The 14,831-nt window shown below is 57.3% G+C and overlaps 1 protein-coding gene across 15 annotated transcripts in view; it reads right to left on the bottom strand.

Annotated features, from left to right (window-relative positions):
* Window positions 1–14,831, bottom strand: part of LOC144951434 (uncharacterized) — a 69,451-nt gene that overhangs the window by 32,188 nt on the left and 22,432 nt on the right. For 12 of the 15 annotated variants that reach the window (XM_078881681.1, XM_078881680.1, XM_078881682.1 and 9 more), the window contains exons 3-6: window positions 5,340–6,068; window positions 3,497–3,656; window positions 2,372–2,820; window positions 753–899 (exon numbers count right to left, since the gene is read on the bottom strand). In XM_078881681.1, coding sequence (XP_078737807.1) covers window positions 753–899; window positions 2,372–2,820; window positions 3,497–3,656; window positions 5,340–5,681 — 1,098 coding nt within the window. In that variant the 5' untranslated portion in view covers window positions 5,682–6,068. Of the gene's footprint in view, window positions 1–752; window positions 900–2,371; window positions 2,821–3,496; window positions 3,657–5,339; window positions 6,069–9,759; window positions 9,980–10,975; window positions 11,381–14,831 lie in introns of those variants that run through there. The other 3 variants (XM_078881683.1, XM_078881685.1, XM_078881690.1) reach the window with 3 other exon arrangements.

Below are 14,831 nucleotides of genomic sequence, written 5' to 3'. Positions count from 1 at the left end.
TAGGGTTAGGCTTGGTTAGTGGGGTTATGGTGAAGCCTAGGGCTAGGCTTGGTTAGTGGGGCTATGGTGAGGCCTAGGGTTAGGCTTGGTTAGTGGTGTTATGGTGAGGCCTAGGGTTAGGCTTGGTTAGTGAGGTTATGGTGAGGCCTAGGGCTAGGCTTGGTTAGTGGGTTATGGTGAGGCCTAGGGTTTGGTTTGGCTTGTGGGGTTATGGTGAGGCCTAGGGTTAGGCTTGGCTAGTGAGGTTATGGTGAGGCCTAGGGTTAGGCTTGGTGAGTGGGGTTATGGTGAGGCCTAGGGCTATGCTTTGCTAGTGGTGTTATGGTGAGGCCTAGGGTTAGGCTTGGTTAGTGGGGTTATGGTGAGGCCTAGGGTTAGGCTTGGCTAGTGGTGTTATGGTGAGGCCTAGGGTTAGGCTTGGTTAGTGGTGTTATGGTGAGGCCTAGGGTTAGGCTTGGCTAGTGGGGTTATGGTGAGGCCTAGGGTTAGGCTTGGTTAGTGGTGTTATGGTGAGGCCTAGGGTTAGGCTTGGCTAGTGGGGTTATGGTGAGGCCTAGGGTTAGGCTTGGCTAGTGGGGTTATGGTGAGGCCTAGGGTTAGGCTTGACTTGTGGGGTTATGGTGAGTCCTAGGGTTAGGCTTGGCTAGTGTGGTTAAGCCTAGGCTCCGGTTGGTTAGGGTGGGCTCCGACTGTCAGCATGGACAATCGGAGGACAGGCTCCTGCCGGCCACGTCACCGTGGGTGCAGCTCACCTTGGTAGCGGCGCTGGGCTTGCGCTTCGCCTTCTTCTTCTTCGGCACCGACTGCTGCTGCTGCTCAAAGTTCTGCTGTTGCTGCTGCTGCCGAAGCTCTCCGTCCCCACAGCCTGGGACAGCCTCGGCCTCCTGCTTTATTGCAAGCTGCGGGTCCGAAGAGACGACAACGGGAATTTCACATCAACGGCAATCGTCACCATCGTAATCATCCTCCGCGATCAATCCACTGCTGGATGAAGGCCGCCCCGACCGCCATCCGCAAGATGTCGCCACATCCCTGACATTCCTGCGATGCGACAGGAGCCAATTTCATCGCTCCATCTCCCTCCCTGGTGGACGTGCTCTCGTACGCTTGGCTGCCTCTCCGTTGTTATTCTTGACCATCGGCCACAATCACTCCGGCCACGACGCGTCCTACCAAAGCCCACTCCATACGGGCCTGTCAAGGCCGTCGATGGAAATGAGCAAGCTACCCCCCTTCCTTGTTAAACAATGGAGAAATATTAAAACATTTCAAGAGCACGCGTGACATGGCCATTTCGAATGCTTTGACGGATACATCCAGTCGGAAGGATTGAACCAAGGTATCATACTCCGAGCCAGCACAAGCCACCCAGTTGCTTGTTCTTCATCTGCAATCTTTAACAGGAATGATGATGGTGGGTCAGATAGTAGAATTACAAAAACCTCCCAGGGCTGATCGGACATCGTAGAGACTGAGCTCTCTGGCAGTGACCTTGCTCAGGAATAGAATGACCCGGTAGTACCGAGGGGTGGGGGTGGGGGGAGGGAGGTAGGGAGCGTTCTGTTCCGCCTCTCCCAACGCCGCCTCCCCAGGGGAGGGCACAATAGAGAATTTAACCTGAACCTAATTCTAGATTTTAAGCTTTCGTGACTGCAAGTATTCATATTCTTAGGTTTTTTCGGTAAAGTCACGTAGGTAAAAAATAAAAATAAATAAAAATTAAATAAAAATCACGACGTTTCGGAGGCAACACAAGCTTCCGTCTTCAGTACTTGATACAGCTATCGTGCTGTGACGGTTCCACCTGAAGACGGAAGCTTGTGTTGCCTCCGAAACGTCGTGATTTTTATTTTATTTTTACTTTACTTTTATTAATTTTAATTTTTTACCTACCCGACTTTACCGAAAAAACCTAAGAATATTAACCTGAACCGCGTCACAACACCCGCCCATCATCGACCAGCCACACCAAGTTCAAGTGTGGTTAGGGTTAGGGTCGGTGTTAGTGTCAGTGTTCGGCAGAGGTCGCAATCGGGTACCCGATACCTGTACCCTACCCGATACCCGGCTACCCGTACCCGGCCGGGTACGGGTACCCGTTTGCGACCCTGGTGCGGCCGGGTAGGGGTACGGGTAGGCCGTGAGTCACTGGTGAGTCACCGTTTGTCACTCATTTCGGGTAGGGTACGGGTAGGGAACGGGTACCCGTACCCGGCCGGGTACGGGTAAGAAATCAAAACCCATTTGCGACCTCTGCTGTTCGGGTTAGTTGTTAAGGGTCAGGTGTTAGGGTTCAGGGTCAGCGCGAGGGAGAGCGGGGTGTTGTGGGGCGAGGGTAGAGGGTTGGCGCCAGGGCCCCGCACGGCCGCACCTTCATGTCGAGGAAGGGGAAGGCGTCTCCGTAGGCCTCGCGCAGGTCCCTGCTCGTGGCGTACGTCAGGCCGTGCATCCCGCCAGCGCCCGGGTGGTGCAGCACCGCGCCGTCGCCGTGGTGGTGGTGGTGCACGTGGTGGTGATGCGGCAGATGCGGCGAGGCTTGCTGCTGTTGCTGCTGCTGCTGATGCTGTTGCTGCTGCTGATGGTGCTGCTGCTGCTGGTGATGGTGTTGCTGCTGCTGCTGCTGCTGCAGGTGATGCTGGTGGTGCTGCTGGTGGTGGTGAAGGTGAGCGGGGTTGAGGTGGGAGCCAAGCTGCGCCACCGGGTGGTGCGAGTGGCCGCCCTGGTGCTGCTGCTGCTGGTGGTGCCGGGCCGAGTCCTCCCGGGACTTGTCGCCCCCCTTGCTGTCGTCGCCCAGCAAGGAGCTGGTGGTCGACGTAGGGGCTGAAGGTGGGGGGGGGGGGTACCGGCACAATCGGTGAAACAAATACGGAAAAAATGTTATCTCGCGTACCACACGGAAGCCGCAACACGACTCGCAAATGTGCGCTTGACCCTCGGCAGCATTTTTAAATTTTGTTTTTGAAAGTTGAATTTGGAATTCTCCCGGCGAGCGGTGGATAACATTGTGTCTGACAGCGGAAGTTGACTTCACAGAACTACTTCCGGAGTCACGTGTTAATAATATTCCGTTGCATGCCAATCATTCCTCATGTTTTACGTCTTCTTGACGTCAAGAGTGGTTTTTGTGCTCGAATGAGCATTAAGGCATTTGGTGCTCATCACCCGTTCACCTCCCCGAGCCAGTGCTGGAAATTCCACGTTACTATGACGGGGCGAGTCCACCCATAGGACAACCTCTGTTGACATCCCACACAAAGCGGTATAGCCTCGTCATCGACTTCGGAGGATGGGATGATGGGGCCGGATCAACCTCCCCAAACAACAATTTGAACTTCCAACTCTCCGATGTCGAGCAGCTCACGGAGCCACCACCTGGCCCAATTAGCCCAGAAAAAACCCACGCCGGTGTGGGGTGGTGTGTGGGGGTGTGTGTGTGGGGGGGAGTTCGTGGGGGGAGGTGTGTGTGGGGGGGTGTGGGGAGCGGCGGCACCGGTACCGGCGGTGAAGCACATGGCAACGTCGCGGGAGGTGGCAGCGGCGGCGGCAGCGGCAGCCGCAGCCAGCATCTCGTCGGCTACGCGGCTCACGCCGGTACGGAACACCGGCGCCTCGCCCTCGCCCAGGAGCACGTCCTTGCGCAGCTGCAGCGGCAGGGGCTGGGCAGGCGGGCGCGCACACGCAGAGAGCACACGCAGAGTACACGTCAATTACAGAGCACGCGCGCAGAGTACACACAAAGCGAGAGTAGAGAGGTGCACACACAGCAGAGTACACACAGAGTACAGAGCGCATGTAGAGTAGACATAGTACACCGACACGCACTACATGGACAGATAATGCATGCACACAGAGTACACACAAAGCGAGAGTAGAGAGGTGCACACACAGCAGAGTACACACAGAGTACAGAGCGCATGTAGAGTAGACATAGTACACCGACACGCACTACGTGGACAGATAATGCACGCACACAGAGTACACACAAAGTGAGAGTAGAGAGGTGCACACACAGCAGAGTGCACACACCCAGAGTGCACGCACCTATAGTACTTTGTGCACATACAATACACAGCACAAGCACGTAGCGTACATACCTATTCACACAGGGAACATCAAGTCCAACACAGACAAAGATCCCCCAGTTAGCCTCCAGCCGGGTATTGGGGCAAGTTACACGCACAGCAACAACAATAGCCGCCACCGTGCGCCACAAGGTGGCTGTGACGTCGCCACAGCGCCCCCCCCGTGCCAGGCACACGCATACACGATAATTACACGTACGTTCATCGACAAGATTACATCATACCAGCGGTTCTTAACCTGGGGTGTGCACGCACCCCCTGGGGGTACGAAATGCCCTTTCTGGGGAGTGCAAACATGGCCAGATTTCTTTTTGAGAAGGTAAATCATCGAAAGCCACGCAAGTACAACTACTTTTTTCTTCGATTTAAAGCTTCCGTGACTGCAGGGATTCATATTCTTGGTTCTTTCGGTAAAGTCGCACGACTTTCAGAGTGTACACAAACACACACAGTACATAAACCAACATATGCAGAGAGTCCATGTACAGAGAGGACATGCGCGCACACACACACATATGCATGGCACATTGAGGCGATCGTGTGAGGTGCAGAAGGCTCGCTAGCAGAGCCAGGTGTTGTGGGTTGACTGACTGAGATGACTGGCATATGCACGCAACATCTGTGCTCCCACCGGTGCCAACTTAAACACCCCCCCCCCCCCAGGCTTTTTGGAACACTAAACTAAACCTTTTTTATTTTACCAGGTAAGGTCCACTGAGCTATGTAGCTCTTTTTCAGAAGAGACCTGGCCGTCACAAATGATAGCTCAACAAAGGTGGCTTATCGCGTGCAAATTCATCGCAGCCAAATAGCCAAAACGCGTGACGTCGATTCTAAATTTGGAGGGGAAAACCGGCGGACCCGGAGAAAATATTCGCGTCAGCGGTCGCGATCGAACCCACGATCTGCCACGTACACGATGGGTTGGTGTGACTAGCACTGCCCGGACATCTTTGTCTCTCCAGCGATGTCGTCTTTACACACTCCGCACCAGGTATCATCTGAGGCCGAGGAAGAGGCTCAGACCAGTTGTGCTGCTTTGGGCCGTGGCTGGGATTCAAACCCGGGTCTCTTGGTTCTTCAGGCAGCGCGCTAATCGCTGCGTCACCACTCCTCACGCGGCAATCAAAAGACATACAGTGTTGGGACTAACCGGCACGCTGGGACTAACCAACCTCCCAGCATCCGCCCGCCCGCCCGCCCAACCCCTCACTCAGTCACTCACAAACCCGCCGCCTCACTCACCCACCGACTCACCAAGTGTGAGGTGAGACACGTGCCGTAGCTGCTGCTGCCGTGCCGTACCTCGAGCAGCGATGGCAGGAACACGGCCTGCGCTGCCGCCGCCGCGCCCGTGCCGGCCATGCTCATGAGCGCTGCCGCCGTGTGCTGCTGCTGCTGCTGCTGTGCGTGCTGGTGAGCGTGCTGCAGGTGCTGGTGGTGCTGCTGCTGCTGCTGTTGCTGCTGCTGCTGCTGCAGGTGGTGCAGCGCCACGTCGGCTGCCGTCACCACCGCCAGCACCTGGCTCGGGTCGCCGCCGCCCGCCGCCGCCTTGAGCAGCGAGCGCTTCAGCTTCTCGTCCAGGTCGCTCTGCTGCATCGTCGCTCGCTCCGGAGCGACGGCCGAGTCGACCGCGCGGGTCGCAGAACCGACGACGGTCACGGCAAGGCCGTATCGCTACGGGAATCGCCGAGCTCCGCTCTATCACTGCGAGGCAGGTCGTGCCACGCTCGTGTCCTCGGTCCCGTCCGCCGCAACCGGGCGAGGAAGGTCCACTGCGGCGCTCCTGCTGCCACGGATTTCCGCCGGTCGCTTGCTCCTACAGCCGCCGAGGATGTCTGTTGTTGCCGCGGAATCCCGCGGGTGCTGCGAGCGCCGCCGTTGAGTCGCCAGCGTCACACCGGCTCCGATGTGTGCGTGGCCCCCCCCCCCCCTTGAGCTCCCCCCCCCCCCCCTTCAACGGCCCCCCTCAACAGGCCTTTCTTTCTGTGGAAGGTAAGGAAGGAGGTTAATTAGCTTGAGTGATGACACGAGAAAAATCAGTGGTAGGACTTTACTTCCGTGGTCCCACGTTTATGCAATCCTGGACATCTGTGACAAATAGCTTCATGAGCTCATCGGATTCCTCAAGTCTATAATAAAGATCATGATAACAATCCAGAGGCCGCCCGATTCCATTACATCTCCCGGCATGCCCGTGGAACCCAATGGAGCAAGTTTCTTGAATCCACACACCACCCCACCGACTCGGTCCACCCAGCAGCAATCTAAATGGGTCCACGGTTAATTTGACGGGCAAGGTTGCGTGCGGTGGGGTAAAGTGCGGGCACTCCGGACCTCGTCCAACAACACGTCGGCGCAGCGTGGAAGAGTAGGCCAAATACCCTCTCTAGAGCTCCCTCTACTTGGGGGGGTCCCCATGCCAAGTAGTGGCAGGAGCAGGACACTTGCAGGGGGCTGCCTCCTTTTAGCCCATCCGGACCTAAACACATCGGGAGAGAAACGTTCGTGAGGCACTAAACTCGAGCATTCAAACCTTGGGCTCAGGTCCCAACACCCGGATTTGTATTTTTTAAGCAGCCGACAACCCTCGAACGGGCGTGCAAACCAGCTGTTGCATCTTGAGCGGCCTTCCCCAGGTGAAAGATTTTTTTTTTTTAAATAAGCAAATAATAAACCGCACGTTTGTACGTCGCGTGCACTAGTCTCTCGGTTTAAAAAAAGGTAACAGCGCAGCCCTGCAGTTCCATGCTCAAGCCACTGCTGGCAGAAGGACCTCCACTCGGAAAGAGAGAGAGGGCTCTGCCAGAGGTATCGTGGTCTAAATCTTCCAAGCTAGTCAGGGGCGCTTTGGAGGAGGAGGGGGGGGGGCGGTGTACCCACACTTCACCCCAACCGCGCGTGACCCTACCGATCAGCAGGCCGGTCACAAAGGTTAAAGGTCACGCGGGAAGGAGTCTCTGCGTGCGTGTAAAAGCAGCAGACCCGCTCCACAAACCCCAATTTGTGGATCCCTGAAAACACTCGCGATTGGCGGGCGGCAGGGGCAGCAGCGGCAGGGAACGGAAGTGTTATCGAGCGCTCGTTCGCAACCGCCGCATTCCGAGCCACGTCACCACATTCCGAGCATAGATTCCATTTTTCTGTAAATGTGCGACTTAAATATATCCCCCTCCCAACCACCCCCCAGGTCACCAACCAACGGGCAAAACAGGTTTCCTGCAAGTCGACCGAGAGACACGCGGGAACAAAGCGCGTCGGAGACAAAGGCACGCGCACACACACGGCGAGAGACCGACGGCGAGAGTGAACGCTCGTCGCATGTTAGTCATCGCGATGTTTGTTATCATCAGGGGTGGAGTTTAGCCAACGCTATTAAGCGAGAACTCAATACTTCGGGTGTTGTTTTTTTTCGTTTCTGTGGCGCAAGCCACTCGTGACCGGGCTGAGACCACTGACTCATCGGCGGCGGCTCAGACGCAAGATTCCACTCCGGCATTTCAATGGTGCTGGCTGTGCGTCTCCGATAAGTCCATTGCAAACCTCCTGGGACACTCGGGAGAGACACACTATACATCGATCCCCCCTCCCACCGCCCCCCTTATTAACGCCGCAGCGTTACCGACCAATGAGTCGAGCTCCTGTAAATGGAACGATCGCTCCGATTATGATCATTATAATCTGTAACTTTAAGCCGTGACGGGGGGGAGGGGGGGGGAGACGGCGGGGGCAGGGGGGGGGGTTGAGCGGGTTGGGTAGCAGGCCACGGGTGCTGCCTTCCTGGCCTAATGTGATTACCATGCAGGCTCGCAGCGCAGCCGGAGATTAAGCATCTTCCACGCAGATTCCTCGCTGCGAACAAAAGCCCGAGCAGAAAGAAAACCCGTCCTCCCGCACCCCCCCCCCCCCGCCGAGCTCCCACAGCCTCCACATCATTGCGACTTAAAAGAGCTGGCTGTGACTCGACTCCAATGGCGCCCTCAAGGCCTGGGCCCGACTGCCTCGCGCGGCGTTCATAAATGGCCGTTTCAGAGACACTGCGCCAGTACCGCCGAGACGCCGAGTTCGACATCTGGACCTGCGGTGTCCTCACGCTCACGGGGGTTCACACAGCGGCACTGCTGATACTGGGAGTGGTGGGGGGGGGGTTTCGGTCCAGGTTCTCAGGAGCCCCGGGTTCTTGAGCGCGGTGAGCCAACAGCCAATGTCCGCACAAAAAACAACCGGACGGAAATTTCCCACGTTTTTTTTTGTTTAACCCGTCCGGGCCCTCTCGCTCGGCACAACGTCCGACATTTCGCTCCACGTGCCAGGGAGCTTCGCAAGGCGCCAGAACGCGAAACGGCTTGTGGGGGGAGCACTCCCAGCACGAGCTTTGCGACGGGCACGGACTAATGACGCGTGGACGAAAAGCCACGAGCAGGAGAGCGGGGAGGTAAATCAACCCGCTTGCTGCTGTACTGCCAAAATAGCCTGGCCACAAGCCGGGAGTGACGCCCACGGGTCGGGAGTTTCACGACCGTGTGTGGATGTGTGTGCGATCCACCAACCCTCGCTGCTGCTGCTGCCTCCAAAGCGCCGAGTCACAGGCAGCCACGTGTAGAGCAGCGCGGCTGCCAGCACGCCAATGTTTACCGGAGGCGTACGTGTGTGCGCGCATGTGTGCGTGTGCACACTTCATGTGTGTGTGCTTGGTCCATGTCGCGTGTGTGCGCGTGCACACATGTGTGTGCGCGTGCACACATGTGTGTGCACGTCACGTGCACGCGTGTGTTCGATTCCCGTTTCACGGCCAACACCAGTGACGATTATCTGAACCAGCCCCTGGGCCTCACCTAGGTCGACTCGGCCTCAAATGAGTACCTGGTGCGGGTGGGTAAACATCAGCATAGGGGGACACAAAGGCGGCCGGTCTCCATTAGGCGCTCGCTAAAAGCACTTGCCCCAAACAGCCCGCTTAAAGGCTACACGGGGGATCTTTATCTCTTGTGCGTGCATGAAGCAGCGGGGACGTGTACACGAGACGAGTTGCTGGAGATGACCGAGAGAAGTAATCCTATGACATCATCTTCCGGGCAACGCGGCGACTCTGCGCTTCCCCGCAACAGTTCCGAACGGAAATTCCTTCCATCCCTTGACAACGGGGGCAGCGTCACAACAACGGTTCCTGTGCGGCCGTGAGAAAAATAATAATAATAATAATAAAAATATACGTGACATTCTAATTAAAATACAAAAAATCCAATATGGAAAACTCAAAAGATTAGAAAATATAAAAACCCGTCCCCGCCCCTCCGCCTCTGCCGCGGGCCCCGTGCCGATGCCTGGACCCCCACGGGGGGTCCACAATGGCCACGTCGCCATCTTAAGAGAACCGCGGTTTAACGCGTCCGTCCGCGTGTGCGCGCGTTTGTGAGTGCGCGCGTTTGTGAGTGCGCGTTTGTGAGTGCGGTGGGTGGAGCGGTGGGCGCAGCGGTTAATGCGCTGTGCACTAAGACACCAGGCGACGAGAGTTGGATTCCTGCTCACGGCCAACATGGGCGACGCCTAACCGAACAGGGCCTGGGCCTCCCTTAGGTCGACTCGGCATTAAATTAAGAGCCTGGTACAGCGCACGTAACAAACAAAAAACAACGCAGCCACGCGTAGTGCAGGCCACACCAACCCCCTCGCGTACCGTGGCGGCCTTCAAAGGTGCTCGCCGAAGGATCTCGCCCCAACAGTCTATCAAAGGCGACGCGGGTGATTCTTTGTGCGAGTCTCACACGCTCTCTATTAGGGCGTCTGCACGAGCCTCTCTACGCACATCCATCACTCTCCCCGCGTCCCTTCACTCCCGTCCCTCTGCGTGCCCGTCTCGCTAACGGTACTGGGCCCCCCGCGTCCCCCCCCCACAAACAGTCTGTTAAAGGCTGTAGGGGCGGGAGGGGTGGATATGGGGTGGGAGGGGTAGAATCTTTGTCTTGGCGTGCGTGTGCGTGCGTGTGCGTGCGTGTGTGCGTGCGTGCACGTTTTAGGATTCCCAGCGTCCTGCCGGGCCGGGGGCCGCTGCGCGCTGCCCCGGGGCCATTATTATGGAGAGCAGGGCGGCCACCGCCCAACCCCCACCACCATCATCACCGCCACCGCCGCCAAACACCAACACGAGGAGCGCCGCCGCCGCCGCCGCCACCGCCAATCGCGAGGAGCGGCGGCAGCAGCAGCAGCAGGAGGCTCGGGCTAACGAACACCATATGTGCCGCCCCCTCCCCCACACACTGCTGCTGCTGCTCCTGCTACTACCACCACCACCAATAACAACACGCGCGCACAAACATGCAAGCGTGCGAACGTACGAACATACGGAAGAGACTGTTGCGGCGTGCTGTCAGCGAGCACCTATGAAGGGCGGCACGGCATACGAAAGAGATGGGTGGGCAAAACCGTGCCCGGCCGCCTTTGTCTCCCCGGTGCTGATGTTCATACAGTGCACCAGGTACTCCGAGTCAAGCTAGGGGAAGCCCAGGACCAGTTCAAAGATATATTCGCCACTGTTATTGCCTGCAAGTCGGAATTAAATGCGGGTCGCCGGGTTCATAGGGCAGCTCGCGAACCATCGGCGGGGCGACGTCGACGCTCTGCAATCGCCGGGGTGACGTAATTGTAAGAACTTTGGGAGAAGAAATGACGACGATGATGAGAGAGAATTCCACAGTGAAGCAGAGCGAGGGGAAAAAGCCGTGATGACCTGCAGTGTGGCGAGTGGGTGGGTGAGTGAGCGAGTGGGTGGATGAATGAGTGAGTAGGTGGGTAGGTGAGTGAGCGGGTGGGTGGGTGAGTGAGTGAATGAATGGGTGAATACTTGAGTGGTAGCGAGTGAAAATGTGTGGGTGTGCGAGGTGTGTTGTTGTGACCTGCAGCGAGGTGGTGGAGATGAATCAGCCAGGTAGCGACCGAGTCCTCGATACGGGTGGGAGGAATCGACGAGCGGCAGAGTTCACGGCTGGTGGTCCTAGCAGCGGCCGTAGCGTCATTATTACAACAAAGTTGGGAAAAGAAGAGAGTCCAAGAACTGACTTCCACCGCGCTGGGCCAGGCGTCAAACTACGCAACAGCTGAGCGGTTTGGCACAGGAGATGGAAGCGACGATGAGGTGCGGAGGCATCGTCAGCGTTGCGACAGCTGCCTCAACAAACCGAGGCCCCACTGCCCAGCCATGTGCCGTGCCGGATTCCATTTTGTGAGCGTGGAGAGGAGATGGGAGATGCTGGCCAGAGCGTGATTTGCATCTGAATGGAGGCGGTGGAGATCGGTGGGCGTGATGGGGGAAAGCCATGGGTGGCACCGCACGGGCCCTCCTCCTAATAACGCGGCTAGAAAAGTTAAAATAATTATTATTATTAGAAACGTTCCTTTGTGACTCTCCGGGTTTAATTTTGGCGGGCGTGCCCACGCCGCGCGTTGCTAGGCACGACGTCCGACGTTTCGGTCCGCGTGCTGGGCGCTTGTTAGGGGCAATCCCGAACACCGCCCCCCCCCCACCCGCCCAACCGACCGGCCAGCCACCCCAAACGCGCGGGGATTAAAATCGGTGCCGCGGGGAACGAAACGTCGGTAATGCGGCGGTGGCGGCGGATGGCGAACGGCCGGGAAACCGCGTCGGCGGAGATCTACAAAGGGCCCTTTGTGCAGCCCCCCCCCGCTCCCGGGGAAAGTCTCGACGGAGGCTCGAGGCTCGTTGTCAAGAGGGTGCTGCTCCCGGGGGCAGCGGTGTCAAAACGTCAACGCATAAGTAAGAGAGAGAAAGCCCATTCCTCGCGGAGTACACGTTCATCGGCACTCACTCGCTCGCAAAGATTCTCCAAGTGGCTCTTCCTAATAACGACATGGTGATTGTGTAGTAATAACGATGATCATGATAATAATTTATGGACTTTTTTCAATCCACTGCCAGAGGAGGGCCTCCCCCCCCCCCACGCCGTTGTGTCCATACTTCCCCACGCCAGTCATCGCAGGTCGGTGAATGCAGTGCCAAGGATCAGCTTCAAAATCGCTCGCCACTGACGTTATCCGTGTCGGTAACGACGATTAGTTTGTCGTGCAAACTACCGCACCGCTACACCACAAAGACCTCCCCCCGTATAGCCTCCACAGGCTGTAGGGTCTAGTGCTGTTAAGCGAGCGTCTTTTAAGGCTGGCACGGCACACGAGGGGAGGTTGGAGCAGTCAGCACCACGCCCGGCCGCCTTTGTCTCCCCAGTGCTGATGTTTGCACACCACATTCGGTATACTTATTCAAGGCGCGCTAACCGCTAAACTACCGATCCCCACAAAAACACACGCACATGCACAAGCAAACACACAAGCGTAAACACGTGCTAAACACAGAGGCGCTCTCAGATATGGATACAAAAACAAGACAAAGATCCCCTGTACAGCCTTAACAGACCTTTGCGGCAAGTGCTGCGAGCGAACACGTGAAGACTGACACGGCACACGAGGGGGGTGGGTGGCCAGCACCACGCCTTCGTCTCCCCAGTGGCGATGTTTTTACACACCACACCAGGTACTCATTTGAGGCCGAGTCGACATAGGCGAGGCCCAGGTCCAGTCGAGATAATCGTCACTGGGTGTTTGGCCATGAGCGGTAAATCAAACTCGGGTCACCAGGTTCTTAGCGCGGTGCGCTAGCCACGACACTACCGCTCCTCACACATTTTTGGATACACGCTCAGATGACGAGGACAAAGTTCTCCCCCCCCCCCCCCCCGTAGCTCACAACACTCTTGGGGCACGTCCTATTTGGCAAGCGCCTACGAAGGGCCGGTGAGGCACACGAGCTAGTGCAGGCGGGCCAGTACCATGCCAGTCGTCTGTGTCTCCGCAGCGCTGACGCTTGCACACTGCACCAGGTACTCACTTCGGCCTGAGTCGATCTACTGGAGGCCAAGGACCCATTTCAATGTCACTATTTAGGCACCGACGTCGGCCGTGGCAGGTAACTGAACCCAGGTCATCGGGCGTTCGTAGCGCCTAGCGCCGCGCGCTAACAACTGCGCCACCGCTCCCCGCGCAGGCATGAACACACACGCGCACGTGGACACACGGACAAGCTAACACATACGCTCGCGCGCACACATGCTGTTGATAAAAATGCGTGCTCACAAAAACTTAATGGGTGAATGGGAAGAGGAGGAGGAGGTTAGTGGTGGAGGAGGAGGGAGGAGTAGTAAGAGGGGGAAGAGCGAGGAGGGAGGAGAGGAGGAGGAACCACTCCATTGTATATCCCAATTGAGTAATTTGCAGGTCATCTTTTTAGCTTTAGGAACTTTTGGCCAATACCCGTTACAATGGGTGTGTGTGTGTGTTTCGCTCGTGACGATTATCTGAACCAGCCCTGGGCCTCCCCTAGGTCGACTCAGCCTCAATTAAGTACCCGGTGAAGTGTGCAAACATCGCCGTTAGGGAGACAAAGGCGGCCGGGCGTGGTGCTGGCCACCCACCCTCTCGTGTGCCGCGCCGGCGTTCATAGGTGCTGCTCGCTAACAGCGCTTGCCCCTACAGTCTACAGTCTCCACACAGAGAGGTGCCCGTGTCGGGAATTCAACCCAGGAACTTGTTGCTGCGAGGTGCAAGCGACTTCCGTGGGCGCAAGCGGCCGGCAGTCTTATGGACGGAGAGCGAGAGAGAGCCAACGAGAGCCAACGAGAAGGAGAGAGAACGAGAGAGAGCGAGAGAGTGAGAGAAAGCAAGAAAGAACACGAGAGAGCGCGAGATGCGTGAGAGAGCGTGAGAGAGGGAGAGCGAGGGAGAGCGAGGGAGAGAGAGCGAGAGAGAGCGCGAGATGCGTGAGAGAGCGTGAGAGAGGGAGAGCGAGGGAGAGAGAGCGAGGGAACGAGAGTGCGAGAGAGTGGGAGAGAGAGGGAGAGAGAGCGCGATATGCGTGAGAGAACGAGAGAACGGGAGAGCGGGAGAGAGCGAGGGAGAGAGCGAGGGAGAGAGCGAGAGCGAGAGAACGAGAGTGCGAGAGAGAGGGAGAGCGAGGGAGAGAGAGCGAGAGCGAGGGAGAGAGAGCGAGAGCGAGGGAGAGAGAGCGAGAGAGAGCGCGATATGCGTGAGAGAACGCGAGAACGGGAGAGCGGGAGAGAGCGAGGGAGAGAGCGAGGGAGAGAGCGAGAGAGAGAGAACGAGAGCGCGAGAGAGAGGGAGAGAGAGGGAGAGAGAGCGCGAGATGCGTGAGAGAGCGTGAGAGAGGGAGAGCGAGGGAGAGAGCGAGAGAGAGAGAACGAGAGCGCGAGAAAGAGGGAGAGAGAGGGAGAGAGAGCGCGAGATGCGTGAGAGAACGGGAGAGCGAGAGAGAGCGGGAGAGAGCGAGGGTGAGAGCGGGTGAGAGCGAGAGAGAGAGAGCCTCAACGGGAACCGTGTTCTCGGAGGGAGAGGGGTGGCCCAGCGAGGCCTTGCGAGCGAGAGAAATGTTAATCCTGCGAGTGGCTTAAAACTGCGGCGACCCCAAAAAAAGGGGCTTTGTTGCGGCGATTGTGGAAGTTGGTAACCCCCATGTCATTCGAGCAAATATTTTTTTTTATTCCTCAATGGTCGAACGCCGACAGACTAATGCGTTTTTTGTCCGACAGCAATTTGAGCTCTGTGATGAAGGGCCCGTTGCCCGAAACGTCGCACGCTATCGCACTTTTCCTGTAGAAGGCTGCACACGGAATCATTGCCCGAACGCGTCGAGTTGTCGTTGTTTGTACTCGTGCACCATTGCCA

The sequence above is a fragment of the Lampetra fluviatilis genome, chromosome 62 (assembly GCF_964198595.1).
Source record: "Lampetra fluviatilis chromosome 62, kcLamFluv1.1, whole genome shotgun sequence".
NCBI classification, from domain to species: Eukaryota; Metazoa; Chordata; class Hyperoartia; order Petromyzontiformes; family Petromyzontidae; genus Lampetra; species Lampetra fluviatilis.
This window is presented reverse-complemented; position numbering and strand designations above follow the sequence as displayed.